This window comes from Chinchilla lanigera, unplaced genomic scaffold (assembly GCF_000276665.1).
Source record: "Chinchilla lanigera isolate Chin_1 unplaced genomic scaffold, ChiLan1.0 scaffold00023, whole genome shotgun sequence".
Lineage (NCBI taxonomy): Eukaryota > Metazoa > Chordata > Mammalia > Rodentia > Chinchillidae > Chinchilla > Chinchilla lanigera.
Genome location: NW_004955424.1, coordinates 1831275 through 1859211, shown reverse-complemented (window position 1 = coordinate 1859211; position 27937 = coordinate 1831275). Strand labels below are relative to the sequence as shown.

Here is a 27937-nt window from a genome sequence, read left to right as displayed (position 1 = left end):
GCTGTGCCGCTGAGCTAAATCCGAAGCCCCAACATCTACAATTTAAAGAAGTTTAATTTGGCTTACATCATCAGGGAATTCAGTCCATGGTCCATGGTCTGCTCGCTCCGGCATGGCGGAAGGGCATGGTGGAGCACAGTTGCTTAGTTCGGGATGGTGAGGAAGCAGAGCAGAGGAGCAGTGCCAGAGAGGAATGGGGTAGGGACCAAATAACGCACCCAAGGCCACGCCTCAAAGACCCACGCAGACACACTCAGGAGCATGCTTTACTAATCTGCCAGGAGTTTCTTAATCCAACGAAGCTGACACATCAGGATTAACAGTCACCAGGCGTGCTTGTTATTTAGATGTTTTGGTGTCCTCACACTATGGCAGCTCTCTCTGGGAGAGGGAAGGATAACAGTGAGAGGCCAGGCTGCAGGCAGTTTGAGGGAAAGAGATGATGCTCTGCTCTGCCAAGTGACAGGGTGAGGTGGGTCCCAGCCCTGCCGGCTTCAGGGTGAGGCTGCGGCTCATGCCGCGCCTTAAAGGACAATGTCTTCTTTTTTGCACGAGCAAACAGGACTTTATTAGTATAACAGACATTGTGTCACATAGAAACTGATCCTTGGCATGCAGTGCCCCAATTGAACTTTGAGCAAGTACATTTCAAACAAAGGTTGGTAAATTCACCTTACAAAAAAATAAAAAGGAGCTAGGCATGCTAGTGTACCCTGTAATCCCAGCACTCAGGAGGCTGAGGCAGGAGGATTGGTGTGAGTGTGAGGCCAGCCTGGACTACAGTGTGAGATGCTGTCTCAAAAAAAACCAACCAAACAAACAAAAAATAAAACAAAACAAGAAGGAACCTACCTCGGTAGGTTCCCGATACCCCGTCTTGCTGTGCTGGGAATTGAGCCCAGGGCTTTGTGCATGCTAGGCAAGTGTTCTACCACCAAGCTACACATCTAGCCTTTAAAATTCAATTTTGTATCTTAACCGAGCAACAGCTCTCAAGCAGAACATTTCAAATACGGAAGTTTGCTCAGCCACCTTCTCATCGTGCAGGAGCATGTGGTATGCATTTTTCCCACACCAGCAGTTTCCTGATTTTTTCAAAAGGCCTTACTTAAGGATTTCATATATTTATCTTTTAGGTACTTTATGTTCCCGTTTTTTATTCTTTCAAGTTTTGAATTTTGCAAGCGTGTTAGCAAACAACCATAAAAGCCTCTGTGGAGTGCATGGAGTCGGTGGGAGGCTGGGCCCAGCCTCTCCCCACCATCCTGCTGGAGCCGGGCAGTTTTTCCTCAGCCGGCCCAGAGGCTGTGGGAGCCAGGCCTGCCTGTGGTGTGTGGGAATCTGCTTCCTTCTCCAGGGCACAGAGTGGCTCTGGTGCCGGGCTGTGGATGGAGCTGGGACAGACAGGGCTGACACATCTGAAGGCGCAGGCTGGGGCTCGTGGCTCCCTAGTGTGAGGTTCTGTGAAGAAAGGACAGGGAAGGGCGAGTGTGGATGGTGAGGCTCCTTTTTGGTGAGGGTAGCGGGCCAGGGCCCACGATGGTGAGAGCTCAGGAGAGCCAGAGCCTCTGTCCTTCAGCCACTGTGCTTCTCAGGGTTCCAAGGCAGGCCTGAGTCCTTCCCCTCAGAGGGAAGCGGTGGTCCTGGCCATGCGCGAGGGGACTGGGTCTCCCTCTTTCTTCTTACCCACAGCCCTGGTTGCCAGGGTGTGGCCTGACTCACTCATGAAATTTTTGAAAAGTGAATGAATAAATGAGTAAATGACCGTCCTGTTAGGGGCTGGCTCTGAGCAGATTTGTGCAGTGGCCCCAGTTTGCTCTTCAGGCCACTTCAAGGCCACTCTTGCTCTGTCTCGGGGTTGTTTCATGGCCCTCAGGCACTGGTCATGGAATCTGCCTCTGAGTCAACCCTCCACCCTAAGATGCTACCCTGACCTAGAAAATGAGGGTCTGGGCAGGAGAAATGGGGGTCAGGAGGTGGAGTCAGGTGAGTGCTCTTCGTGACATCTGAGGGGAGACCGCTTTGGGGAGTGGATCTGATATCCCCTGAGGCCTTCCTTGGCCTGAACACATCCGGTCAGGAAGGTAGCCCGTGCCAAGGGCGAGGAGGGTGACCAGGGGTCTGAGTCAGGTGCTGAGAGGGCTGGGACAGGGTGAGGAGGAGGCTCTGAGGGGAGGGCAGGGGCCAGGGCCCAAGGAAGGGCTCTTTCCTGATGGCGCCACCAGAGGCCCTCAGGAGCCTGGAGCTGGGCCTGAGGAGGTAGGAAGGGGCGAGACAGGGTGCAGCCATGACCTCAGAGTGACCCCCATTCCTGCTGGGAACAGGACCACCTCCCACCCTGACCAGGAAGGACCTGTCCCTCTCTGCCCCCCAGTTATGCCGGAACTCACCTGGAGGCTGAGCTCTCGTCAGAACTGGGGGATCTGGAAACACTGGAGAGGGTTGCTGGCCTCACACACGCCCAGGGCCTGCCGGAGGAACGGAGTTAGGGCTGCAGCTCCCTGCTTCCAGCTCTGAGGCAGACACAGAGGCTCCCCAGAGAGAAAGCTCTCTACCTGCCACCTGGTGGGCACTCTTGGTGTAACCTCAGAGACCCCTAGTGCCTCTTGGGAATATTAGGCCCACTATGGCCACTCTGTCCCCTGCCCCACCAGGCACACACTGACCAGCCCCATCTGACCATATCAGCCCCACTGACCATACTCCTGTAGGTATGCGGCCGCCAGGCCATCCCTCCCCTTCCACAGGGCTCCCTTTGCTTTCTGTGGTGATGGCTTCTCTACCTCTCTGTGACCAAGGCCTCTCCTATGTGAAAATGTGGGGGCCTGACAGTGAGGCCCCTGAGGGCCGAGGGCCAGACAGGGCACTGTGGGAGCCAAGGGGGGTCCCAGGGTCAGCTAGAGAGTGGGTACCTGGCAAGCAGCACGGGCATCACCGGCCCTGGGCTCCAGGGCCAGCAGCTGGGGCGTGTACTGCTCCACAAAATGCTCGCACTGAGGAAAGACAGACACAGTGGGTGGACTCAGGCTTTTCCTATGTTGATGTCCTGGCATCTCCACCTCTCAGGGTCACTCTGGGACTCCCTCTGGACCCTAGGTGTGGGGCCAGTCATCAGCCCATGAGCCACTCTGGCTCAAACTAAGACTGAACAAGCCTGTGGGGCTGAGCTGCAGGGTTTCCGTGGAAAAGCCAGGGCATTGGAGCTGTCTCCCTGGAAGAGACTCAGACTCAGTCAGCTCTCTTCAGGACACTCTCCTTCCTTTCCCCCTTCCCCTCCTCCCCTCTTCCTCTTCTCCTCCTCCTCTTTTTCCTTCTTCGTCTTCTTTTCTTTCTTTTTGTTTTTTGAGGCATGGTCTTGCTATGTAGTTCAGGCTGGCCTTGAACTCACTACATAGCCCAGACTGGTCTCAGATTTGTGGTGATTCTCCTGCCTCAGCCTCCTGAGTGCTGGGATTGCAGGCGTGCACCATGCTCGGCTCACCATCTTACTCACAAAAGGGAGTTTATTATCACCTACCTAGTATTGGCAGGGCCTCTAGGACCTTCAAGCCCAGCCTTCTCCTTTTGTAAGTGGCTTTGTCCCAGCTGAGTTACACTGTGAGAAGGGTAGGGCAGGGACAGGACTAGGAATCTGGAAAGGAGGCCAGGCTGTTCTTGGCTGCAGCTGGCCCTGGGCTTACTCTTCTCCTGGTATCTACTGGGCACTGGTGTATGCCACCCACCAGCAGGAGGGACGGCTATCATGGGGCGCAGTCCTGGGCCTCAGCCACGGCCAGCACCTCTTAGAGCAGGGGCCGAGAGAGGGCAGCATAGGTCCTTCTGAGATTTGCCACAACTCAGCCTTGAAGGAGGGCTCTGGTCCTCAGGACGCCACAGCCTGAGTCTGGACCAACCTCTGACCCTCAGCAGCTGTCGCCCATCACAGTCCCGCTGTAGTCCAGACCTGTTCTGTCTGCCTGGCCGGGCTCCGGTCCAGCCCGCTCTGTGTGTCTCCAGTTCAGCTTTTCTACCCCAGCCCGCCGTCACAGTCAGACCCTGGGTCCCACATCCCCGTGTGCCGCCCCGCACCTTCTGCCTGTCCAATGGAGAGCTGAGGCAGGCCTGGCGCATGGCCTGGGGCCTGGCCTGCTGGCTGCTATTCCAGGCCTGGGTGGTCACAGACACACAGAGGTGGCACTCGGAATCCTGCGACAGCCATTCTTCTGACAGGGACAGCGCGGGGAGGACTAGAGAGAAAAGGGTCGCATCTGTCCTGCGGAAGTGTCCGATTCCTGCGCTCCCTGCACAGTAGGGCACCAGGGAGGGGCAGGAAGTGGGAGAGGGTTGGGCATGGGGAAGGCTGAGGGTGAGGGCAGGAGTGGGTGGTGGCAGGCTCACCGGGGCCAGCGCTGTTCTCCATGGAGCACCGGAGGATGAGGCCGCACACCAGCTGGGGCAGCATGCGGCTCATCAGTGCGTCCAGCAGGAGGACTGTGTAGCGCTCCGCCAGGCACTGGCAGATGCCACCCACCACCAGGGGCACCACGTGGCACACCTGGGCCACAGCCACGGCCAGCACACCCTGGGGCGGGGGTGGAGAGAGGGCAGATGGGACCTTCGCAAGGCTCTACTCTGTGCCCAGCACCTGCTGGGAACTTTGGTTGTTTTGGAGACCGGGTCTCACTAGGCAGCCCAGGCCGACCTCAAACTGGCGGTGATTCTCCTGCCTCAGCCTCTGGAATGCTGGGATACAGGCATGCACCACCAGGCCTGGCTCAGCAAGGCAGTTTTGTATACTTGCTCTTGTTTCCCTCCAGCAGGGAGAGGCCTGCTGCTTAGACAAGGACACTGAAGGCCAGGGAGACCAGAGGACACCAGACGTACCTGGAGTCGCTGAGTGACTGCCGTAGCTGGCAGTGGACCCAGGCCCGGCTGCCCAGCCTCCAGGCTCCCTGAAAGGGGCGCAGCTGCGCGAGAGCTGGAAGCAGCAGCTGAGCCTCCTCCTCCTGACTCAGGGCTCCCTCTCCATCCCCCGTCCAGCAGATGACAGATGACGCCTACCTTTGGCTGCTGGAGCCACCTCGTCCCTGGCTTCAGCACCTCTGGGGAAAGCCAGCAGTTTCCCTGCCACCCCAGTTCCAAACACAGCCCCCGAGGTGGAGGGCAGGAGAGAGTCAGCAAGCGTGGAGCGTCTTTCCTTGCCCCTTTATCCCTCCCCACGTGTGCCGGGCTGGCCCCGTGCCCGGGGGTGGGGCAAGGAGGGCTTGGCGGTGCGTGCCGCTTCAGGGTGCATTTCACTGGGTGCACCCGGCTTGTGTCTGATCCACACCGGCCTCCTCTCTGCTGCGATGTCAAAGCCCAGGCCGTCACTAGGGCACTGTCCTACTGCCCCTCCTGCTCCCTTCCAGGACAGCTCCTTGCTGATGTGGGCGGGACTTGCTGTGCAGTCTCATCCTCTCCCACTCTCCCAGAAGCTGCTCCATTTAGTTCTCTATCTTTTTTTTTTTTTTTTTGGTGTGTTTTTGAGACAGGGTCTTGCTAGGCAGTTCAGGCTGGCCTTGAACTCATTATGTAGCCCAGGTTGGCCTTGATCTCAGAGTGATGCTCCTGCCTCAGCCTGCTGAGTGCTGGGATTATAGGTGCGCACCACCACGCCTGGCTCCCATTTGAGCTTCTGTCCCCACCGCTGCCTCCAGACAGCTCTCAGGTCCCCAGCGGCGGCTCCGTTGCCACACCCACTGGTCATCTCTCGTCTTGCCTGATCGTCAGCGCCTTCGGCCTACGTGAATGCCCCTTCCCCAAAGGCCTTCCCGTGGCTTCTGTGGTGCCACGCTGTGATCCTCCACCTCACCGGCTACCCCTCTTCTGTGGCTGCTCCCCTTGGCTTGCCCAGGCCTCCCGCTGCACCTGTCCGCACCCTGCCCCTGGGTGCACTCAACCTGGTCCAAGCCAGGGCTGTGCAGCAGGCATTGCTGGGCTGGCCCTGTCTCCAGGGCCCGGTGTTCAGCCCCGCACTCGACCTCTCTCGTCTTGGGTATGGCACAGGCAGTCCAGCTTAGCACGGCCCAGAGAGACGCTCTGCCTCCCTCTGGAGCCTGGTTCATGTCAAGTACCCATCTCTGCTGGTGGCACCACCAGAGACCGAGTCTACAGAGTCATCAGGATTCGTTTGCTGTCCTCACTCCTGAAGGCCACTGGTCACCAAGTTCAGCCGGGCTCACCTCCCCCAGCATCCCGTCTGCCCTCTCAGCTCTGCCCCCGCCCCACGCCTCCTCTGCTATTCCTGCAGGAATCTCCCATCAATCCTGCAGTCCTCCTCACCCCTCAACTGCCCAATCTGTCCTGCTAACAGTGGAAGTGATCCTTCCCACTCCTTGAAATGCTGCAATAGCTGTAAACTGCATTCAGAACAAAACTCTTTGTTTCTTTGTTTCTTTTCCTTTTTTGTAGTACTAGAGACGAATATAAGACCCTGCATGCAGAGCAAGCACTCCATCACTGAGTTACATCCCAAGCCCTGCCCCCTTTTTATTTTGAGGCAGAGTTTCACTGTGTTACCTGGGTCAGCTTTAAACTCAAGATCCTTCTGCCTCAGCCCCCTGAGTAGCTGAGATTATAGGCATATGCCAGCGTGCTCAGTTTTTTTTTTTAATTAAAGTCTTTTTCAAGACTAAAGATGGAATCCAGAACCTCACACACATGCTAGGCAAGCACTCTACCATGGAGCTACATCCCCATCCCCAAACCCCTCATTTCTTAACATGTTGTGACAGTGTCTTAAGGGCCTGGCCAGGCCCAGCTCTCTGGTCTCTCCTGCTGGCTGTCCCTCTGTAGCCACACTGGCCTTCCATTCCTCAGGCCTGCCAGACTCACCTTGCTTGGGCCCTTGGCCTATCACAGCCTCACTGTCCTCTAGGTCTCAGCTGAACCGTTACCTCCTCAGCGACTCCCAGACCTACTGGCTTGATCCCTGTCACTGTCTGTCACCTTATCCCATGTGACCCCACTGTTCAGGCACTGACTGAACCAACAGCCCCGACCCCGCCACCCCAGCACAGTCTTGGCCAGTCAGTGACCAGCTGGCCTGCAGGACCCACTTGGGCAGGGCTGAGGGGCTCCCTGGGTAAAGGCCATGACAGATCTGGACTCCACGCTGGATTCGGGCAGTGAGAGGGGATCCTCCCGCAGAAATTCTCCTTTTAAGACATTAAAGCTAGGGGGCTGGGGATTTAGCTCAGCGGCACAGAGCCTGCCTGGCAAGCACAAGGTCATGAGTTTGATTCCCGGTACCGGGGGTGGGGTGGGGGTGGGGGGGGACATTAAAGCATCTTTTCTTCAGAGCCGCTGGGACTCCTGAGCTGCTGAGGATGAGCTCACTGGGTCTCACACACTGGTACCTGGCCCCGTGCCTGCACAGCCAGGCCTTCATGCTCACTGAGTGAACTCTAGGCCTGGCACCCCTGGGCCTGAGCTCAGGGTCCCTTGGCTGAGGATAACGGAAGGCAGCTTCCCTCCCGACAGTGGGAGCTGGAGTGGGGGAGGGGAGCTGGGCCCTCTGCACGCCTCACCTTGGGAATCATGGCCTGGACCCGCTTGAGCAGAGTTCTGCAGAGCCAGCAGAAGGGCAGCGGGATGGGGAGCTGCTGCTCGGAGAGCTCCTGGGGGAGGGAATGAGGCAGGGGCTGGGCCCGCTGGAGAGCTGTGCTCTGCCCACCCTCCTGCACCTCCAGGCCTCCACCTCCCCTGCGCCCCCTCCTCATTTAGCCCAGGCCGGAGCTCCAGGTCCCTTCCGGCTCTGCTCCTCCCAGGGCCCAAGAGCACCTGGCTCCCAGCTGCCGTAGAGCCTCTGGATCCCCGTCGGTCCCTGGGGCCCCTCACCTGGGTGTGAGGCCCAGGCCACACTGAGAGGGCCCTCGGCAGCCTGGGCTGCACCGGCTTGTCTGGAAGAGGCTCCGGCAGCGAGCCAGGCGGAGGGTCCGGCCTCCCTGGCTCTGGCTCCAGCTCCGGCTCTGGCTGCCCGGGTTGGCACAGGCCCAGGTTCTGGCAGATGTCCTTTGGGGTCTAGGAACGGTGCAGGTGAGGGGCCATGGGAGGCACAAGGGGACCCATGGGTGCTGGGGTGAGGGCCACTGTCTTTGGGCATGGAGTGGCGGGGAGCAGGTCAGGGTGCTGCATTTTAGGGCTCTATGGTGGGGGACAAAGGCAGAGAGGGGTCCTGTGGGGATTTGGGGCAGGTATCCAAGAAAGCGTGTGATGAGTGTGAGCACTCGTGTGAGAATAAGTGTGAGGTGTGTGCCTGGGGCTGGCGCTGCTCGCCTGATGGGTGCCAATCCGGGTGGCTGCCGGGCTGGACGAAGGGTGCTTGGGCTCCTGGGCTATGTGTGTGTAACTGGGGTGCGAGGTGGGGGTGTCTGACTGGGGTGCTGTGGTGCGTGTGTGTCTGCTGTCACGTGAGTCACTGGCTCTAGCGGTCAGGCGGGCGGGCAGAAGGGGAGGCGGGAACCCTCACGATGCGGCTCTGGAAGTAGTCGATGACCAGGGGGAAGTAGTCTTCGAGCACAGAGCGGCACCGGGGCACAAGCAACTTCAAGGGAAGGACGTCGCACTCGCGCTCCAGGAACTTCCGAATGGTTTTCTAGGACAGAGAGCAGACGGTTCGCCTGGCCTCTCCGAGGTCTACCCCTGCTCCTGCCCCTGCCCCTGCCCCTGCCCCTGTCCCTTAATGCTGGGCTGCTGCCAGGGCAGACTGGGACCGGGACTCAGAGTGCCAGGGGATTCAGTAGCTGGACACAGGAGCCCAGCTACTGCACCTCTCTTCCGCTCAGGCTGGACCATGTGTGGTGAGCTCAGTCCCAGGGCCTGGGCCTGGCCGGGAGCTTGGAGTCCCAGGCCTCACCCCGCCTCTCTGCTCTGTCCCTCATCTCTTGTTCCCCAAACTTCAGCCAGGATCTGGGCCTCATCACCTGGAAAATGGCCTCCTTGGCCATCTTTGTGAGGATGCGGACGATGTCCTCACACTCTTGGCACAGGTCATCCTGGGGGAACCCAAGGTGGGGGGCGTGAGTGGGGCCGTGCACCAGCTCTGGGGGTGGGGCCCTCTCAGGCACGGTGACAGGGCCATCCAGCTTTTGAGCAGCTGCCTACCACCCCATCCTCCCGTCCACCACACCCCTCCCCCAGCCCATCCCATTCTGCCCATCCCAGCCGTCTTACTCTGTCCCATTTGATGTCATCTTAGTCCAGCCATTCCATCCCGTCCATCCTGCTTTATCCCATCCTGTGTCATCTCTTCCATCCATCTCCTCCCACCCACCTGTCCCAGTCCTCCCTGGGAGCTCCCATCCCTTCAGGCCCCCTCAGAGCCCGTCCAGTGCCCTTGGGTGGGACTCACGGCTCCCACATGTCCCCAGACTTCCTGAAGGCAGTGTCCTAGGGCTTTGCACTGCAATGCTTGCTCCAGGCTTTGGCACCAGAACTTGGGCCCTTGGGTACAGGCCAGCGATGAGGCGGTCCAGACAGCTAAAGTTTGGGGCCAGAACAACCTTGGTCAGGCTCCAGATGACATCTGGCAGCTTGATTTCACCCAGCCTCAAATTCAATTTGCTGGGAATGCAAGCACATAAGACAGCTCTGGGTTCCCTCTGCACCAGTTCCTGCTGGCTGTGTGTCCTTGGATGAACCCAGGAGCTCTCTGAGCCTCACATGACTTGTCTTTGAAAAGAACATTCTGTACAGACCTGAGGTGACTGTGGGCACAGGGCTCAGAGCATGGCAGAGTTGCCTCTGAGGGGGAGGCTGGGGCAACTCACCAGCACCAGGGCCACATAGCAGGGGCAGCAGCAGCCAGGGCAGCAGGTATGACTTGGCCATGACGCCGCAGCAGCTGGGTGCCAGCGTGGGCCAGGGGCTCTTATAGCTGGGGGAGAGGGCCCGGGCAGTCTCCACGGAGCACCTGACCTCAGTGTTTGCCCTTCTGGTGGAGAGCCCTCTAGGTGCTTTGTTCCTGCCTCTTCCCAGCAGGGATATTCCTGCCCTCTCCCCTGCCTGGCTGATGGCCTGTCCAGCTCACTTCACCCCTACCTTAACTCCCACAGGCCAGGACTCGTGGCTCCCTTCCAACAAGGAGCTTGGTCCCAGCTCTCGGGGCTGTGGGAGGTACACTGAGGCAGGGCCGGGGTTGGGGAGCAGCTGGAGTGATTTCCCCCTAGCAGCCCCTGACACCTCCTGGCCCCCTTTGCTCTTGAGCAATGCTCTTAAGAGCTTCCTGCCTGGCTTTTGATCCAGGGTGAGCGCTGGAAGGACAAACCCAGGGCCCTCCCGGAGCTCCTACCTCCTGCCTCCTCCTTGCCTTTTCTCTTAGAAAAATCTCTGGCTCCGTGGACCCACAGTTCATATTAGTCAGAAGAGTGTTTAGGTTGGGGCTGGGGATTTAGCTCAGTGGCAAAGTGCCTGCCTGGCAAGCACAAGGTTGTGAGTTTGATTCCCGGTACCGGAGAAAAACCAAAAACCACCCCTCCCCCAATAAAGAAGAGTGTTTAGGGAAAGGAAGAAGAAAACAAAGTGTCCTGAAAGTCTGAGTGGAGGACGTAAGGGCTGGAATCGCTGTGGCCCCCAATGGCTCTCGGGTCTACCCAGGGGCTGCTGCCCATGTCCCCTGGGGGCCAGCTGAAGGTTCAGGAGGAATGGTAGTGTGCGGCTGCAGAGCCCTCGGGCCAGGTCCCCATTGGGCAGGGCGCCTCGGAACTCACAGCCCGCAGAGGCAGCACTGCTGGGGTGGAGGGGGTGAGCAGTCGGGCACTGCCACCACCCTGGTGATGGGCGCCGGGGCCCGCGCCTAGGGGAGGCTCCCAGGCCTCTGTGTGCAGGAAGCACCCCGGGCTCAGCGGGAGGGAGTGAAGGAGAGAAGCCTGCGATGCAAACGGGGACACAAGTGGTCAAGCGACACACTCAAGGCGGCTCAAGGATTAATATAGTTTCTCTTGGCCTCAAGCCCTGGTCACCATGACAGACACAGTTGCCAGCGTGGGAGTTAACCAAGAGGGTGTGCAAATACGTGACCAAAGGGGCTGGGGATATAGCTCAGCGGCACAGCGCCTGCCTGGCAAGCGTGAGGCTGTGAGTTCAATTCCCAGTACCCCCCAAAAAATATGACCAAAGACCGGGAACCCGGTGACTCGCATGAAGGCTAGGGAGAGAGGAGCTGGAGTGGCTGTGTGACTCAGTACCCCGTGGACGCAGGAGCCACAGCTTGCACTTGGCCTGCGGGAGGCGCTGGCTCTGGTACCCAGCACCAAAGCCGTGAAACCCAGTGATGGGTTTGGCCGCGATCAGGACAGGCTGAGCAGGGCTGTGGTGGTCAGGGTCATCCAACAAGAGCCCGCCGGGCCCCAGGCCCACTTACCTGTCTGTGCTCCTTTCCTCCTCGGGTCTCTGTGCAGAGCAGGTCCGCTTTGGGTCGGGAAGCTGGGGTCTAGACAGCCATGCAGGGGCCAGGCCCATCCCTTGGCTTCTCTGAGCGCTCAGAGCTCCCTGCATTCCCTGCAGCTGGCCGGCTGGGCGTGGAGAGAGGAGTGGAAGACAGGGAGCAGGATTTGGGGACCCTGTGTAAGAGTAGTGTCCATCATCGCTGCTCTTCTACTTTAGCCACAGGCTCCAAGCGGGGCTAGAAAAAGCCACGTTCCTGCATACCGGCCAGAGGGGCAAGGGAGCTGGGGACCTGGCACTGTCTCAGGCCCTTCCCAGGATGCAGAGCCCAGTGCTAGAGGGGAGTTTCTAGCTGCTGGGTCTGTGGCTTCCATTGGATCTCAAAATGGAACCTCCAGACTGTCAAGAGCTGCCGTTCAAAAGCGCAAATAAAGGAAATACCCACAGCCAGCTGCTGACAGGACTGTCCCAGCCCTGGCCAGAGGTGAGGGCATCCTGGCTCTCAGAGGCAGCCCCCGGGGTCTGTGCTCTGCCAAATGTGCCCTGCAAGGTCTCTGATCAGAATGGGGCTCCCATGGGGTGCAGCTGCAGGACCGCTTCTGTGGAGCTGTCTGGACAGGAGGGCATCACCTGCCACCTTCTCACTGTAAATGAATAAAGAAACATTCTGAAGAAACGTGCACGGTGACACATACCAGTAATCCCAGCCCTGTGGGAGGCTGAAGCAGGAGGATGGTGAGTTTAAGCCCAGCCTAGGTAATTTAGCAAGACTTTGTCTCAAAACAAAAAAAAACAACAACAACAAAAAAATGGGCTAGGGATTAGCTTACTAGGAAGGCCCTGGGTTCAATCCCAAGTGCTGACAAAGAAAGGAAATTAAAAAAAGAGGGAACAAGGGGGTAAAAAAAGAAGAAAGGAAAAGAGAACTCTCCACAGCTTCTCTAGGGGCTGCGAGTCTGATCAGTTTGTGGGTAGTTACAGCAGAAGGCTCCCCTCAGTGTGTCGTCATGGAGGAAAATCTTGTTTTTCTGTGATCCTGGGCAGTGCAAGGCTCCCAGGTAAGAGACCAGAGAGAGCTGGAAGCTGACAGGGAAGAGAATCAGCCAAGGGTTTTCTATTAACAATCTCTTTTCTATCCTTTGTGCGTGCAAAGAGACAGCAAATTCTTTTTTGTTCTTTCTGCGGAGTTTTGGGGTGCTTTTCCCTGGCAGTGCTTGGGCCTGGGACTCCCCTCCTCGCTTTTGAGTTTATTTGAGCATCGTTTCTGTTTTGGAGGCAGCGCCTGTGGGAAACCCAAGGCGAATGAGTTCCTGCGCCCAGGCATTCTCACACTTGTCTTTCGAGGACAGCAGGGGAGGGGGCCTTGACCTGACGTGTTGTGTTCATGCAGAGCTTTACCTCATTCACTCTTCTGACCAAAACATGGTTGGTGAGCTGGGAGCAGGGAGGACAGTGGCCACTGCCCTGGTGGACTTTAATTTATGGGGACACCAGCCAGGCCTGGGAAGGAGAGACTCCAGCCAGGATGGGACAGCTGAGTGGGGAGCTGAGGACAGGGACGGAGATGGTAACGTGGCCGGTGGGAGAGAAAGTGGTCCAGGTGGAGGGAACCACTCCAGCCAAGGCCCAGGAGAGAGGAGGACATGGCCTGGCGCATGGATTCTTTCTTCTTATCTGATGGGGGAAGCAGCGAGGCAAACTTCCTAAGTTGTGGGTTCAGAGATGGGGCAGCACAGGGGGTAATGGCCACCCCTAAATCTCCAGCTTGCTGGTGTTCTGTCGGGGGTGAGCACTGCAGCTGCTCCACTGGGGTGAGCAGCTACGGGTTGTAAACTCAGCACCAATAAAGAATGAATGAGCTGGGTGTGGTGGCACACCCCTGTGATCCCAGCACTTGGGAAGCTGAGGCAGGAGGATCGCTGCGAGTTCGAGGCTAGCCTGGGCTACAAAGTGAGCTCAAGGCCAGCCTGAACTGCATAGTGAGACCCTATCTCAAAAAGACAAAAAAAAAAAAAAAAAAAAAAAAAAAAAAAAAAAAAAGGAATGAATGGTGCAGGGCTCAAGAAAGAAAGACACTTTATTTGTGCGGAGGAAAAAGCAGAAGACGGCTGCCCGGCAGAGGTTGGCAGGGGGTTCTGGAAAGATGGATCCTCCATCTCCTGCTCCTTAGGTTAGATTTTAAGGGCCCTTTCCCCCTCAGGTGGGTACAAGGAACTTGTCACAATCTGATCTGCTCTCTGTGCTGCCTTCTGAGGGATCCCAAGCCACAGGACCCTAACCCTGGCATTGTCACCAATGTGCACACTTTGAGCTCACTTTGAACCTGTCTGGGCTCAGCCCATCCCCTTCCTCTTGCCAGTTGGTCCCTGTCAGGGCCTTATCTCTGGGACCTCTAGGTTGGTTAGGAACAGCCTGAACACCAGGTAGCTCAGAGCTAGTGATTAAGTAAGGAGACCTGGGGAGACGTGCATACCCAGTGCAGTTAATATAGCGACCCTAGAGCGAGACCACATCTAAGCGCATAGAGAGGAGTATATATTTTTATATACTGAATAGGAGTTTCCCTTTAAAATAAACAGCCCCCTCCCACTTGGTCTCCTGCGTTTTACTGTCGGTGAGGAGGAATGGCTATTTTGGTTAGTGCACCTGGCATTTTGCGTCTCAGCTCTCCCTTTTGTCTTGTTAATATTCCCTCTTTCTAGTCAGGATTAGCCAGGAAACCTAACGAGGCCCTTAGCCTGCTCTCCCTGTCTAGAGAGAGACCTTTCCCCTACACAGGCAGCCCCAGGCTCCGGCCCCTGAGTGTCTGTGGGGAACCGGCTCAGCCCCCTTTGCTCCTTGTCTCCCCAAGCTCAGCCGGGACCTGTCCTGGACAGCTGTTGGGAAGAGTTGGCAATGTCGTCGGCGTTGATCTGCACATCCTCTTTCCCTCTTGTGGGTTGAATTATGTCCCCCTGGAAGACGTGCTGAGGTCCTAACCCCTGTGAGCTTTTTTGTGAAGAGTCTTTGCAGGTGTAATCCAGTTGGGGTGTGCTCACAGGGTGGCCCCTCAGCTGATGACTGGTGTCCCTGTGAGAACGAAGTTTGGACGCAGAGCGGGTGCCGTGTGACAGTGCAGGCAGAAACAAGCGAGGCAGCTGCAAGGCCAGGAGCACCGGGGGTCCCAGCTACCACTGGAAGCTGGGAAGAGGCAAAGAAGATTCTTCCCGGGGCCTGGGGACAGTGACTGCAGACCTCCGTCTCCAGCAGTGTGTGGGAGGACACTCCTGTCACTTTCAGCCACCCTCTGTGGTGCTCTTGGAGCAGCCCTAGGAACCTGTTTGGGCTCAGCCCATCCCCTTCCTCCTTGCCCGTGCCAGCACACGAGCCCGTACTTTCCCGACCCAAAGTGAGCCCTGCACGCGGCCACCTCAGCTCCCGCGTTGCTGCTGGGCCTGTGTCTGGTGGAGAAAGAGTCTGACTAAGGAGAGGCCCAGGACTTTACGTCTCAATGCAGACAGGCTTTCAAGGGGTGTGGAGCGGGTGATGTTGTCAAGGACGTCTGTCCCATCACCTGTCAGAGGTCCCTGTGCTCAGGGGTCTGGTTAAAGCTCCTCTGCTTCCGCTCCCTGGAGAGAGGGCCCTTTCCCTCGCCTCTTCCTGGTCATTCTCTGTTGGGGGGAAATGTGCCTGTCACTGCGGATCCTCAGACCCAGCGTGGTCCTGCCGAATCAAAAGACTTGTTTCCCCGCTTTCTTGCTAATGGAACCAAGCTTTTTTGCTCAGATTCTGGGGGTACAGAAGCTGATTCTGCGCCCTAGCTTGCTATGTAGTTCAGGTTGGCCTTGAACTCACTATGTAGATGCACTATAGAGAGCCCTTCCCAGGCCTCCTCATGGCCCAGGAAGTTTATATTTGTAATCCCATGAAAGTTACTGGAATCCTAGCGGGTTAGTTCCAATCTACCACTTCCAGGGCAACCCACGGCGAGAATAGACTCTAAGGCATATTTGTAGTTACGGGGAGCCAAGGGGTCTTAAGTCCACCCACATGATGGCTATCTGGAACAAATGCCTCAACCCAAGGCTGAACCCAAGTTTTATTCATTCATGAAGAAGGGAGTGGCTTGAGGATGAGTGACTGTGAGAACGGTGGGAAGTAGGTGAGTGCCATGAGCTGGGCTAGGCAGGAGGCTGGAAATCACCTCTGCAAGTGCAGAGAGAGGGATCTGCAGTGTGGAGCACTGGCTCATCCCGCCTCATCCTGGCTCACTCTGGGAACAATAGGAGATCCAGGGAAACACGACTGCCGTCTTCAAAGACTACATCAGCACCTCAGCTAGACCGATATGCATTGCTGAAAGCCAACTGAAGGGATCAGGAAAAGTCCCAGCCAGCTCTGTACATATCAGACATTGGAAATAGGATCAGGCTCAGCCAAAATAGAGGTAACTGCTCCTCTTTCTTTCTTTCTTTTTTTTTTTTTTGTTTTGTTTTGTCTTTTTTTTGAGACAGGGTCTCGCTATGCAGTTCAGGCTGGCCTTGAGCTCACTTTGCAGCCCAGGCTGGCCTCGAACTCACAGTGATCCTCCTGCCTCAGTCTCCCGAGTGCTGGGATTACAGGCATGTGCCACCACACCCGGCCACTGCTCCTCTTTCAAGGAGAGTCGCCTAGGTGGTGCTCCACAATTTTGAATAGGGAAATGTCTGATATCTTGTATCATCACCATGCGCTAAACCCCCACTGACCATTTTAATGTCATGGGGCATAGTATAAGGTGCACAAAGTAGGAAGTGTACAAAAGAAGGGTTAGCAGGCGGTGTCTCAGCTGGTGCATCCACACCCAGGATGGGCCTTCCCTCTCAGTAAGTCCATTGTCCCAGTACATCCAGAGCTGTGCTAAGCCAATCAGATACCTTTCTTATTCAAGTTGACACCACAGTTAGCTATCATAGATAAAAAACTTTCAGCAGTTTCCTAAGTCCATAGAACTCCTCAGAGTTAGGCAGGAAGCAGAATGCCTTCAAAGTTTTTCTTCCACCCAGTGTATTTACAGGGCAACAGGGGAAGGCCTGTCTTCTCTTCAAGCATAACTTCAATTGGCTGCTTCATTCACTTTTGTTGTCTGATGCCATGACACGGTGGGAAGACTGATGAGGTAACCATACTTGCGATTCTAAATGCTTCACACCTATCAGCTCTGATGTCAGCTTTCCAGATGGGGAGGTTGAGGCCCAGAGAGGTTAAAGGACACGTGTTAGGTCTCATGGCCTTGACAATTTGGGGTTTTGTCTTTTTTTTTTTTTTGGTATTGGGAATGGAATTCAGGACCTTGCGCTTGCTAGGCAGGCGCTGTGCCGCTGAGCTATATCCCCAGCCAGCAATTTGGGGTTTGAACTTAGCAGCCTGCTCTTTGTACCACCACCCAATGCTGTCTTTCTCCAAAGAAATGGGGCCTCGGTTCCCTGGTCACTTGGGGTAGATAACCTGGACATGTGTCTGCAGAACAGCAGGACCAGGTTGTTCTGCACATACCTTGGAAAGGGCAGGGGCGGGAAAACAAAAGGACTGACCACAGTGACCATTTCTGCCATCCTGCAGTGCTCCCAGCACAAACCAGAGGTGGACACTTACATAGTGGTGACTGTCAGGCTTTTCTTTTCCTTTTTGTAACGGGTGGCCTAACTTTGCTAAGAGAGCCCAAATTCTCCATGTTCTGATCAGAAGTTGCCAAGTGGATGCTGGGTAAGGCTAGCAAATTGTAATTAACTCCTTTTCTTTTTGGCTAAGAGTCTTTGGAATTTCATTTTGCTGAGTTGGAGAGTTTAGGCCCTAAATTAGATTTCCACAGAGAGGAGAAAGGCTTATCAGCCTGGTTCCTATGGGCATGGGAGCACACACTTGTAATCCCAGCACTCAGAAGGCTGACGCAAGAAGATTGCTGCACTGGGGAGGCTGAGGTAGGAGGATCATTGAGAGTTCGAGACCAGCCTGGGCTACAAAGTGAGCTTAAGGCCAGCCTGAACTGCACAGCGTGACTCTGTCTCAAAAAGACAAAAAAAAAAAAAAAAAAAAAGATTGCTACAAATTTGAGCCCAGCCTGGCTACACGGTGAGTTCAAGGCCAGCCTGGACTATGTAGTGAGCCTGTCTCAAACAAAATGACATAGTTTGATCAACCTTGCATTCTCACATTTGGTAATCTGAGCAACTTCTTTGAAGATAGCAATATGTAATATAATAACCACTTTTTAAATAATAATTATTTTATCTTCACTAATTTTTTTGTCTTCACCGTATACCTTTACTTCCTTTTGTGTTTGTTTGGGGTTTTTTGTTTGTTTGTTTTGCTTTTGTGGTGCTAGGGCTCAAACCCAGGGCCTCATGCATGTAAAGCAAGAGTTCTACCACTGAGCTATATCCCCAGCCCCAATAACCACTGTAAACTCCTATCATTTTGTTCTGAAAACCTGTATCATTTTTATTGTTTTTGCTTTGCTTTGTTTTTGTTGGTATTTTGCTATTGTTCTTTTTTTATTATTCTCTTTAAACTAACAAAATAAAACAAACCAGACTTAGATAATTTTTTCTTTTCTTCCTCCTCCCCTTCACTCCCCCTTCTCCTCCCCCTCCTTCTTCTGTGGTACCAGCGATTGAACCTAAGGCCTTCTCACTGAACTTCATCACCAGCCCTTTTTTAATTTTAAAAATTTGAGACAGGGTCTTGCTAAGTTACTAAATTGCCCAGGCCAGTCTTGGACTCGTGTTCCTCCTGCCTCAGCCTTCCAGAGTGCTAGGATTATGGGCAAGGCATTTGCTATTATACCTTCTTTTTGTCTTTTTGAGACACTGTCTTGCTATGCAGTTCAGGCTGGCCTTGAGCTCACTCTGTAGCTGAGGCTGGCCTCGAACTTGCAACAGTCCTCCTGCCTGAGCCTCCTGAGTGCTAGGATTATAGGTGTGCACCACCGTGCCCGGCTACTATTCCTCCTTGATCAGGCCCAGATTGAGAAAAGGAAGGTGACCGGCTGGCTGTGGCTGCCTGGGGCAGGGGAAGACCGCACAGGAAGCTAGGATGCTGTCCGCTGTGGAGCTCAGACCCACCGGCGTTTAGAGACTCTGAAGCCATAGCTCACTCTGATTCGACTTCTGCAGTCAAATAAACAGAAAGGGGTATCTATTGGGGACTGCAGATTATACATTAAGTGTAGGGGACGCCCAAGGCCGTCCTTGTCCTTCCCTTTGAGCCAGACTGGAATGTGGAAACTCCCTGTTCTTTTGTGGTCACAGCTGGAAGCAGTAGGGCTGACTGCCGTGGTGCTCACAGAGCAAGATAAGACCTGCTGAGGACAATAAAGCACCCGGGGAAACTAAAGCTTGCTCACTACCCCGCCTATCCTTGCAAGCATGTGTTGTTCTTCTCTCTAGCCCACCCCCACCGTAGTCGTCATTACTGTTCCCGGAATCACCCACTGCCCTTCACACATTGTCCTTGACACAGATGTAATCACTAAATACCGAGGTTGTGGCTGCCCTGTGGCCTTTTGTTCCCCAAAACGACTGGTCATCCCAGATCCCTGCTGCGCCGCTATTTTGGCTCTTGCTCTCTATTCTTGCTGCACGCCACAGCGCTTGGCAGGAGACGGGAACCCACAGCAGGGGTCTCTGATAGTCACCAAGAGAGAATTTCGTCGTGCTTCCCAGACAGGCAGTATGTGCCCTTTACCTGGAGCTTCCTGCCTGCCACGCTGCTTTCATTCTCACTGCAGTCCCATGGCCCCGTGCTGTTATTTCTATCTTGCAGGTAAGAAGGATCAGATTCAGAAAGGTAAAGCTTTTTTTGTTTTTGTTTTTTTGTTTTTTTGGTCTTTTTGAGACAGGGTCTCACTATGCAATTCAGGCTGTCCTTGAGCTCATTTTGTAGCCCAGAATGGTCTCGAACTTGCAACGATCCTCCTGCCTCAGCCTCCCGAGTGCTGGGATTACAGGCATGCAACACCATGCCCAGCCTCAGAAAGGTAAAATAACCACTCACTTCAAGAGTTCTACTTAGCGATTTTTTGTCTTTGCCTTTATACCTAACAACACATCACAGTACTGGTAACCGAATTCAGGGCCTCATGTTTGCCAGACAAGTATATGAGCATTCTTTTTTGTTGTTGTTGTTTTTGGTACTGGGAATCAAACTCAGAATCTTACACTTGCCAGGCAGGTGCTCGTGCCACTGAGGTATATCCTTGGCGAGCATTTTATTTGTTTATTTATTTATTTATTTGGTGTTTTTCAGACAAAATCTCACTGTGTAGCCCAGGCTGGCCTCAAACTTGTGGCAATGCTCCCGCTTCAGCCTCCTGAGTGCTGGGATTGCAGGCTTGTATCACCACCCTTGGCCTTCGCTGTGTCCTTTGAGAGGACTAGAAATAAGGACATCCTCCTCCCTCCCCCGCTTGATTGCTAAGTACCATTTTCTAATAAAGACAACCAGGGGTCCTTATGGGAATGAGTGAGTCTAAAGCTGGTACACAAAAGTAAATATGAGCTTGGAAGATTTCACAGTGGTAGAAAAATTACTCAAAAATGGTGAGGACAGTCCAAAAGTACACGGGAGCCACACAGAAGGGCTCCTGAGGGTCAGAGCTGAGAAAATTAAGTAAAAATTATAGTGGGTTATAGCTTTATAGAATGAGACAAATTCACATTGGACAAAACCACCACTTCACACTGATGCAAATAAATTACTGGATAAATAAGTAGATGAAAGAAAGAAGTTGGGCGAGACGGTACATGACTGTAACCGTAGCACCCTGGGAGGCTAGGATGGGAGGGTCACAAGTTTGAGCCCAGCCTCGGCAACGTAGTGACAGCCTGTCTCAAAATAAAAAATAAAAAATGGGCTGTGGATCTAGCACAGTGGGAAGGCCCCTATTCAATCCCCGGTCCCCACCCACACACAAAAAAGAAGGGAGGCTCTTCTTTCCTTAGAATTCCAGTGAATAAATATTGAAGGAAAGGCAAAAGTAGAAAAATCCACATTTGGCCAATGTCACAGTGATAACTGTTGCAGCCACATCATCTGCGAATGCTGACGTGAGTGGGTGAGAGCACAAAGGAAGCCAAAGCCCGTATCTTGGAGCGTCTCCTCCTGAGATGCTTCTTCAGTACCCCAGAAAGCAGCCACTTCGCTCAGTCTGGGAGGCGCGGCCTTATCCAAGTGATCACAGTCGCGGTCACCAGGGACAGACGCGGCAGCCTCCTGCTCCTCCCGCTGTGACGTGCTGAGAGGGACACGGCGTCCCTTCTGCTGTGTTCTTACCCAAAACACAGCCGCAATCTGATCACGGGAAATGGCAGACGCACCCAAAGCAAGGAACAGGAGACCGAATACCTGGCTGCTCTCCAAAAGTCGTGATCCTGAAAGACAAAGAATGAGGAAACGCTTCCCAGTCAGAGGAGGCCAAGGAGACGGGACAGCTCCACACCACGTGAGATCCTGGCTTGGGTCCTGCCACAGAAGGGCGTTAGCGGGACAACTGACAAAGTCTGCACAAGGGCTGGAGCTAAGTGAATATACTGCTCCGCAGCCGTGTCCGTAGTCTGGTCTTGCTGACTATGCCATGGTTATACAGAACGTCAACACTGGGGAAATATGTGCAAATAGTATGTAGGAATTCTTTGCATTATTTTTGTGTGTGTCTGTGTGAGTGGGTATATGTGACTGTGTGTGTGTGTGTGAGTGTGTGTATGTGTGTGTGTGATGCTAGGGATGGAACCTGGGGCCTGGCATGTGCTATGCAAGTGCTCTGCCACTAAATTACACCCCAGCCTATACTTTTGCAATGTTTTGTAAGTCTGAAATCATTTAAAATTAAAAAAACTAAAGACGAGTGCAGGATGAAACTTGAGTCATTTGCAGGAAAGTGGACACACCTTGAGACTATAGTTTTAAGTGCAATAACCCAGACTCGCAAGCTTACGTTTCAGATGGTTTCTCTTAGTTGAAAACCCAAATTATGAATAAAGAGCAAAATAAAAGGTAATAGGAAGTGAGGAGCTAGAGCTTTCTTAAATAGGAAGAGGATCAAGAGATAGAGGGAAGGGAGGGAAAGGGGATGAAGAGGAATAAAGAAGCTGGCCGTGGCGGTGCACACCTATAATCCCAGCACACGGGAGGCTGAGACAGGAGGATTATTGAGAGTCTGAGGCCAGCCTGGGCTACACAGTGAGTTAAAAGCTGGCCTGAATTATATGCTGAGACCGTGCCTCAAAAAAATAATTAAAAATAGGAATAAAAATGTGTCATGAACTCGTACCAACTCCACACAAGGAGTCCAAGCAGTATGTACTGCAACCATGTGCTAATAAAATAAAAATAGGCGTTACAAAGTGTGACAGGTTTCCGATTACCGAATATTTTGAACCCCCTGGGCCAGGCCCAAGTTCTGCAGTCTTTGGAACTTCTGTTTAATCCCTGCCTTTATCATGACACAGAAGTGGAAGGAAGGGAAGTATTTGGGCAAACATTGAGCAATGCACACGGTAAATGTTCACGAGAGGTTTGGGTTGAGTTGCAGTACACTCATTGCACGGACCAAACCCTCTGTTCCAGTTCTGGAATATTCTGATCACAGCTTCTGGCACATGTTCCTGCCTTTCACAGACACCCCTGGCAGGGTCCTGGGGCTCGCAGGACTTAACATTTCCTGCTTGCATAACGCTGCCCTTGAGGGATGCTCTGAAGGAAGCTGGTGGAAGCAGATCCTATCCGAGTGCTTGGAATAATAACAAGAAGGCGGGAGAGCTGGGCAGTCACGCACCAGCCTAGTTCCCAATCTCATGCTTAACCAACCTGGAGGGGAGGAGCCCGCTACCGTGCGCCTTTCTGACAGAGTGAGTGACTTGCCCAGGTTCCCTCACTCTCCCCTATCCAGCTAGATAAATGGTGAAGCCGGGCTCTAACTGCAGTGGCCGCCTCCAGAACCACGTGCTGATGGGTGAGAGGGTGCAGGTGTGGTGTGGGGCACCGAGGACAAGGATGGTGGGGTCAGCCTCCAGTCCCTTTTACATGTGCTGTAAATCCCTCTCAGGGGGTCTTGAGACAGAGTGGGATCTGGTGCTAAGCACTAGCTGTGCCTCCAGGAGGCTATTCTGGACCCATGTCTCAGTCATAGGACTGTGGAGTTGATATAAGGAAAATAGTGGAACTCCCGACTTGCTAGATGTCTGACGTGCCAATCATGTTCCCCAAGATCAAAGAATGAATTCTTCTATTTTTTTTTTTTTTTCAGTCTTTTTTAAGGCAGGGCTTCACTATGCAGCTCAGGTGGTCTTGAACTCACTTTGTAGCCCAGGCTGGCCTTGAACTCATAGTGATCCTCCTGCCTCAGCCTCCCAAGTGCTGGGATTACAGGCATGTGCCACCATGCCCAGCCTCAAAGAATGAATTATGAGAAACAACAGAGGTTAAGAGCAGGAAAAATTTATTGAGAGAGGCAGCTCTGAGAGATAGGAGGGGACCCAAAAGTGGGTTGCCAATGAGCCCACTTCTCAGAGGAAATTTTATAGAGCAAAATCACCAGGTGGGTATACAGTCATGAGGTGGGTACAACATGGGTCGAAACTATGATCAGCCAATAAGATTACAAGAATAGATGCTTAGGCAATATTGATCCAATGGGGAAGCAAGTCATGTTGCAACCGTACGTGGAAAGAACAAAGACCTTTTTAGGAAGGATGGATCAGGAGGTACCCACTTGTGTGACTGGTGTCTCGTGAGAATTTATTGAACCAGGTGATACCAGTTATAGTACAATCTTCAATTTATTGCTTATCCCTCAGGGAGGCATGTAGGCCTGGTCATTCCGTCTTTATCTTTTTTTTTTTGTCTTTTTGAGACAAGGTCTCCCTATGCAGTTCAGGCTGGCCTTGAACTCACTTTGTAGCCCAGGCTGGTCTCGAACTTGCAACGATCCTCCTACCTCAGCCTCCTGAGCGCTGGGATTACAGGTGTGCGTCACCACGCCCGGCTCTCCGTCTTTATTTTGAGGCCTGGCCTTCGACAGATGTTCTTCCAGCCACGGTGTACTGTATTCTCATCTTCTGCACTGACTTCCTTGAGGGCCCAGCCCTGCCTGACTGCCTAGAATATTTCTACCTAATTTAGCTGTTCATAATGGAGTGACTGGCAGGGGTCGGCACCCAGGGACCCCGTCCGCATGCCAAATCTTTATGATTAGCCATTCACTCAGCTAGTTAGCACTTTCTCGTGTAAGTGCTGTAAGCTGGTTCACAAGGAGGTTTGATTGATGGGATTTCCTAATTGCTCTTCTGGGAAGAGGCAACACTGATTCCTGGGGTGTCTGAGACCCCTCCTGCTGCTGAGCTGGAACCCAGCACTGAGCTCTGAGAAGCAACAAGATTCCTCTTTTGAGCAAGTATAGGATAGAAATTTAAAAGGACAAACCTGAATGATAACTAACGTTCTGGGGTTTCCTCCCACCTTGCACACTCTGAGAGGTGCCCGTGACAGAGGTGTAGCCCAGGAGTCCTGACCTTGCTGTGTGACCTTGCACGTACCCTGCCCTCACTGGGGTATGGTGAGTTCAGCTGTGAGTGCAGGCTGTGAGCTGATAATTCATGGCTAAAGTATTTGCTTCCAGCACCTTTATTTTGTGGCACCGAGAGCTACAAGGGCAGAAGGAAGCCAAGCCTGTTCCTGGAGGACTCGAAGGTGTTTGCTCTTTATCCCTGCGGAAGAGCTTAAGGAGGGATTGTCTCGGGTTCTGTCTGCACACAATTAGGGCTGACTCAGAGGTGGGCGAACGTGCCATGTGTTAAAATAAGAGTTGGCGGTTCTGAGAAGGGAAGTCCAGGAGCCAGCCAGGATGGGATTAGCGGTTGATAAGGTACTGGCATTGTTCTAGTCCTCCTCTGGGGCTCACACCACATCCTAGAAGAGAAGCCAGGCCCTTGGCTGGGACAGTCAGGGCAGAGCTGAGGGAGCTGGCCTGGAAGGCCGTCTGGGCTGTGGCTGGGACAGGCAGGGTGGTGCAGTGGTTAGGAGCACAGCTTGTAGTTAGGGTGGCCCTGCTTCCAACAGTCAAGCACCCCGACTGCTTTGCATCCCAGGGCCAGCGTAGGCTGAGTGGAGACAACTGGAGTCAGGCCTGCATGCCTCCGAGGGCCTCTGAAATGGCCGTGCAGGCCCAGCTCTCCCAGCCAACAGTTCCACCCCCACCTCAAGGTCAGGGCAAGAGCCAGGGAAGGGGGGTGGTGGGCCCCAGAGCCTGGGGAGTAACCTCTCCTGTTTAGATTCTTCAGTCTTGAAAAACAAAGGCTGACAGGAATGTGAGGAAACCACTGTTTACTCTGTTTTCAAGTGTTCCACTCAAAAGTGTCCTGAAATGTCTTTAGGCAGAGGCCGATGGGGGAGGTGTGCTGAGGAGGCCGGCGCCACTGTGGGAACCAGCTGTGGTGAAGACTCGGTTCTTCGGAAGTCATGAGGTAGAAGCCCGAGTGGCGGAAGAGGACATCTTTCCTCTCACTCGTGGGGGGCTGTGAGGGCCTCTCCGAGGCTGGGAAGGAGCCAGAGGACAAGAAACTCAGGGGTTCTTGGTGGAGCCGGAAGGGCCCAAATTTCATTTCCAGGAAGGTGGCAGTGAGGACAGTGGACTTTGGAGACTCTCTCACAGGTTGGTTGTTGGCAAGCAGTGGAAATCTACGAATGCTGGTTTAGCTATAGAAGGATTTGGGGCAAGGATGCATAGAATACAAGGGCAGGAGTTCTAACCCGGTCTCCAGAAGGACAGAATGGGAGCATCTTGAGGGTCAAAGTGGACTCTCTGTCATGGGCTTGGCCTGGTTGCCTGCTTCTATGGTTCATCTACTGACCGGTCTCTTAGTTTGGTCACTGCTGCTCATAGTATCAAAATGTCTTTGCCCTTGTGATTACCTCAGGCCCTGCAACTTATGATCATCTAGAGATAGATTGGCATACAGCTATTCGGAGACCCTGCCCAGACTGCCTGAGGTTCATCCATGGGTCCTGTGGGTGTGGCCAGGCCCTTGGGAGCAATGAGGAGCCCCCCACTTCCTCAGCAGCTGTGAGGAGGTGGTTTTTGCTCCTCAAAGAAGTAAACTACAGGAACAAGGGAGCTATGGAAGCCCGGAGGTTGGATAGAACCAGGAGTGGAAGGTAAGGGTCAAGGAAACTTCCAGAAGCTAAGGCTTGTGATGGGTAGAGTCCAGGGCAGTGCTGGCAGGGAAGTGTCACAGGCTTGGTCTGAAGGTCCTAGTACTGAAGAAAGGAACTTAGCCCATCCCTTTAAATTACAGAAGTACACAGGTTTGTCACTCCAGTCTCAGAAAAAGAATTTTCAGACACATCAGTTAAAAAAGGTATGAGAAAGGTTTATTAGAAGTAGATATAGAAGATGCTTAAGGAAATGAGGTTCGATACAGTCGGGGTAGGACACACATTTCATTTAAAGCCTCTTACCATGATGGGTGATCTCAGATGTGTCTTCCCACTGTCTGCCAGTTACAGAAGTGGGTTAGGAGTGGCGATCCCTGTTAGACATGCCGTCTCTGCTGCGTTCTGGGCTGGAGGAAGCTCAAGGAAGAGGCAGTTTGCGGTGAAAGGGACTTGCCCAGGTTTGCAGTTTGGGGAGTAAGTAAACCGGGCTTGTATTCTGAAGCTGCAGTTTTCCTTTACAAGTACAATTTTAAATTCTTCATTTCCTGGTCTCCTTTCTACCTAGTTTTATTTCTTCTATCCTACGGAAGGGGAATCCAATTTGGGACAAACCATATATCCATATTCATAAGCTGTACTTTGTCCTCGTGAAGAATAGTTTGGATTTATATGAATTAGAATTTCCCATAAAGATGATTTATGATCTGATTGCTATCAATGGATATAGCAAAACGATCTGACTTCTTTACGAGGCCATTTTTGCACAAGATAACTTCAGAGAGAGAGAGAGAGAGACAGAGAGACAGAGCGAGGTTTAAGAACAATATATTTCTCATAGCCAGAAGAGAAATTTCCTGCCTAGAAAGAAACCCTAAAGGAAAGTTCTAGAAGGGTGTATGTGTGTAAACCTGGATCCCACCCTAGACCTCTGACATCAGACTCTCTGAGGGTAGGATGTAACTGCCCTCCCCAAGTGACTCCCATGAGCGTCCACGGTGTTAAATCACTGGCCTAGTGACAGATAATAGCCCACCCCACTTCTCCATGAGAGGCACTAGAATATTTGGAGATTGCTGACAGAAACCACCACGGTGGAAACTACTTTGTTTCCTGGGCCTGGGCTCTGGGAGCTGGCATCAAAGAGCCTCATGGCCCAGAGCAGTTCTGTGGCTACCCCTGTCTGTGTCAGAGGAGCCACACAGCATCTTAGTAAGGCCAGCTCTACTGATTCTACCTCCACGTGGTATTCATAAAGAAGGAAGTGGTGCTCACAGACTGTCTTGGTTTTCTGGAACCTTCTCCATTTTACCCCTGACTGCCTTGCGTGCCAGGAAACTCCTCAGTCCCGGGGAAGCTGGGCCCCTGGTCACAGCGCACAGCAGCTCACTGAGGCCGTGTGCATGTGGGGAAAGGCCCCGAACCAAGGAGCAGAGAAGCCCCACTGACTGCCTTCAGCATCCAGTTCTGCCGCACTCCCGTGGCCTTTGGGGGTGTCTTTCCCAGGGTGTCCTGCATGGTTCCTGGCACTGGGCTCTGTCCACTCCTGGAGAATGATGTCTTTTCTCACACCCACACATGCATATTCACAAGGAAAAAAAAAATCAGGTATTGTTCAAACTTATTGCAGGTTATATTCCAGGAAAAGGTGGTGTACGTGAAAAAGATAAAAATTGGTTCAATTTTCCCACAGAAACAATACCATGACGAGAAAAACCGAGTAAGGGAAAGAGTTCTGTAAGAAATTAGTTTTGGGCAGGAAAAATTTTTTTAAAATTTCTTTAATTATTTCTTCTTTAATTAATCCCTGAGAAACCAGACCCCAAGTGCGATTAACAGGAAGTTAAATACCCTTCTTCTTGGGGCTGTCAGATCTGTTAAAGGGCATACACACCAAAGGAAAAGGTCCCATCAGTCACTAGGTGCCCGCGATTTTTCTGGAAGCATCCTCTAAGGGAGAGGCTATGCAAGTGACAGTGGTGGTTCTCAGCTTGGGCATGCACTGCAGCCTGGATCCCATCCCTAGAGATGCGCTCATGGCTTGGACATGGCTTGGACATCAGGATTTTTTTTTCACATTTAACCAGGATAATTTTATTATTTGTTTATATATCCATTCATCTATTCATTCATTTTTAAACCAAGATAATTTTAAAAGAATTTTCAAATAAGAAAGTATAAAAATGTTCTGGAATATTATGTAGTTTTCATACTACTTAGGGAGAAATGTGAAATCTTTTTTGTTGTTGTTGAGACAGGGTCTCACTATATAGTCCAGGCTGGCCTTGAACTCACTATACAGCCCAGGTTGGCCTTGAACTCACTGAGATCCTCCTGCCTCAGCTTCGTGAGTGCTAGGATTAGAGGG

General features: G+C 53.2%; 1 protein-coding gene and 1 long non-coding RNA gene across 5 annotated transcripts; one reads left to right on the top strand and one right to left on the bottom strand.

Moving 5' to 3' along the window:
• Positions 1-1124: 1124 nt before the first annotated feature.
• On the bottom strand, positions 1125-9899 carry Sftpb (surfactant protein B). 4 transcript variants are annotated; one of them, XM_005385415.1, is made up of 11 exons: positions 9789-9899; positions 9371-9498; positions 8943-9014; positions 8489-8614; positions 7858-8040; positions 7548-7637; positions 4378-4561; positions 4069-4226; positions 2955-2993; positions 2391-2468; positions 1125-1461 (listed from the first exon to the last, which is right to left on the bottom strand). In XM_005385415.1, the coding sequence occupies exons 1-10, from the start codon at positions 9847-9849 to the stop codon at positions 2409-2411; spliced, it is 1101 nt and encodes a 366-aa protein (XP_005385472.1). In that variant the 5' UTR covers positions 9850-9899; the 3' UTR covers positions 1125-1461; positions 2391-2408. The 4 variants fall into 4 exon arrangements, with proteins under 4 accessions (XP_005385472.1, XP_005385471.1, XP_005385473.1 ...); XM_005385414.1 differs by having other exon boundaries at positions 2913-2993; positions 9789-9898; XM_005385416.1 differs by having other exon boundaries at positions 2913-2993; positions 4378-4492; positions 9789-9898.
• A 13783-nt stretch (positions 9900-23682) lies between these two features.
• On the top strand, positions 23683-27698 carry LOC102024816. Its single transcript, XR_261030.2, has 3 exons — positions 23683-24283; positions 24792-25069; positions 25335-27698. It is a non-coding gene; the product is annotated as an uncharacterized LOC102024816 (long non-coding RNA).
• Positions 27699-27937: the final 239 nt, after the last annotated feature.

Coding starts and splice junctions, on each gene's coding strand:
- Sftpb (XM_005385414.1), bottom strand. CDS start 9,849: ATGGCCAAGTCATACCTGCTGCCCTGGCTGCTGCTGCCCCTGCTATGT. Junction 8,041..8,488: donor ACTACTTCCAGAGCCGCATC/GTGAGGGTTCCC, acceptor CACCGTTCCTAG/ACCCCAAAGGACATCTGCCA. Junction 2,994..4,068: donor CTCCATTGGACAGGCAGAAG/GTGCGGGGCGGC, acceptor GTCTTTCCTCAG/TGCGAGCATTTTGTGGAGCA.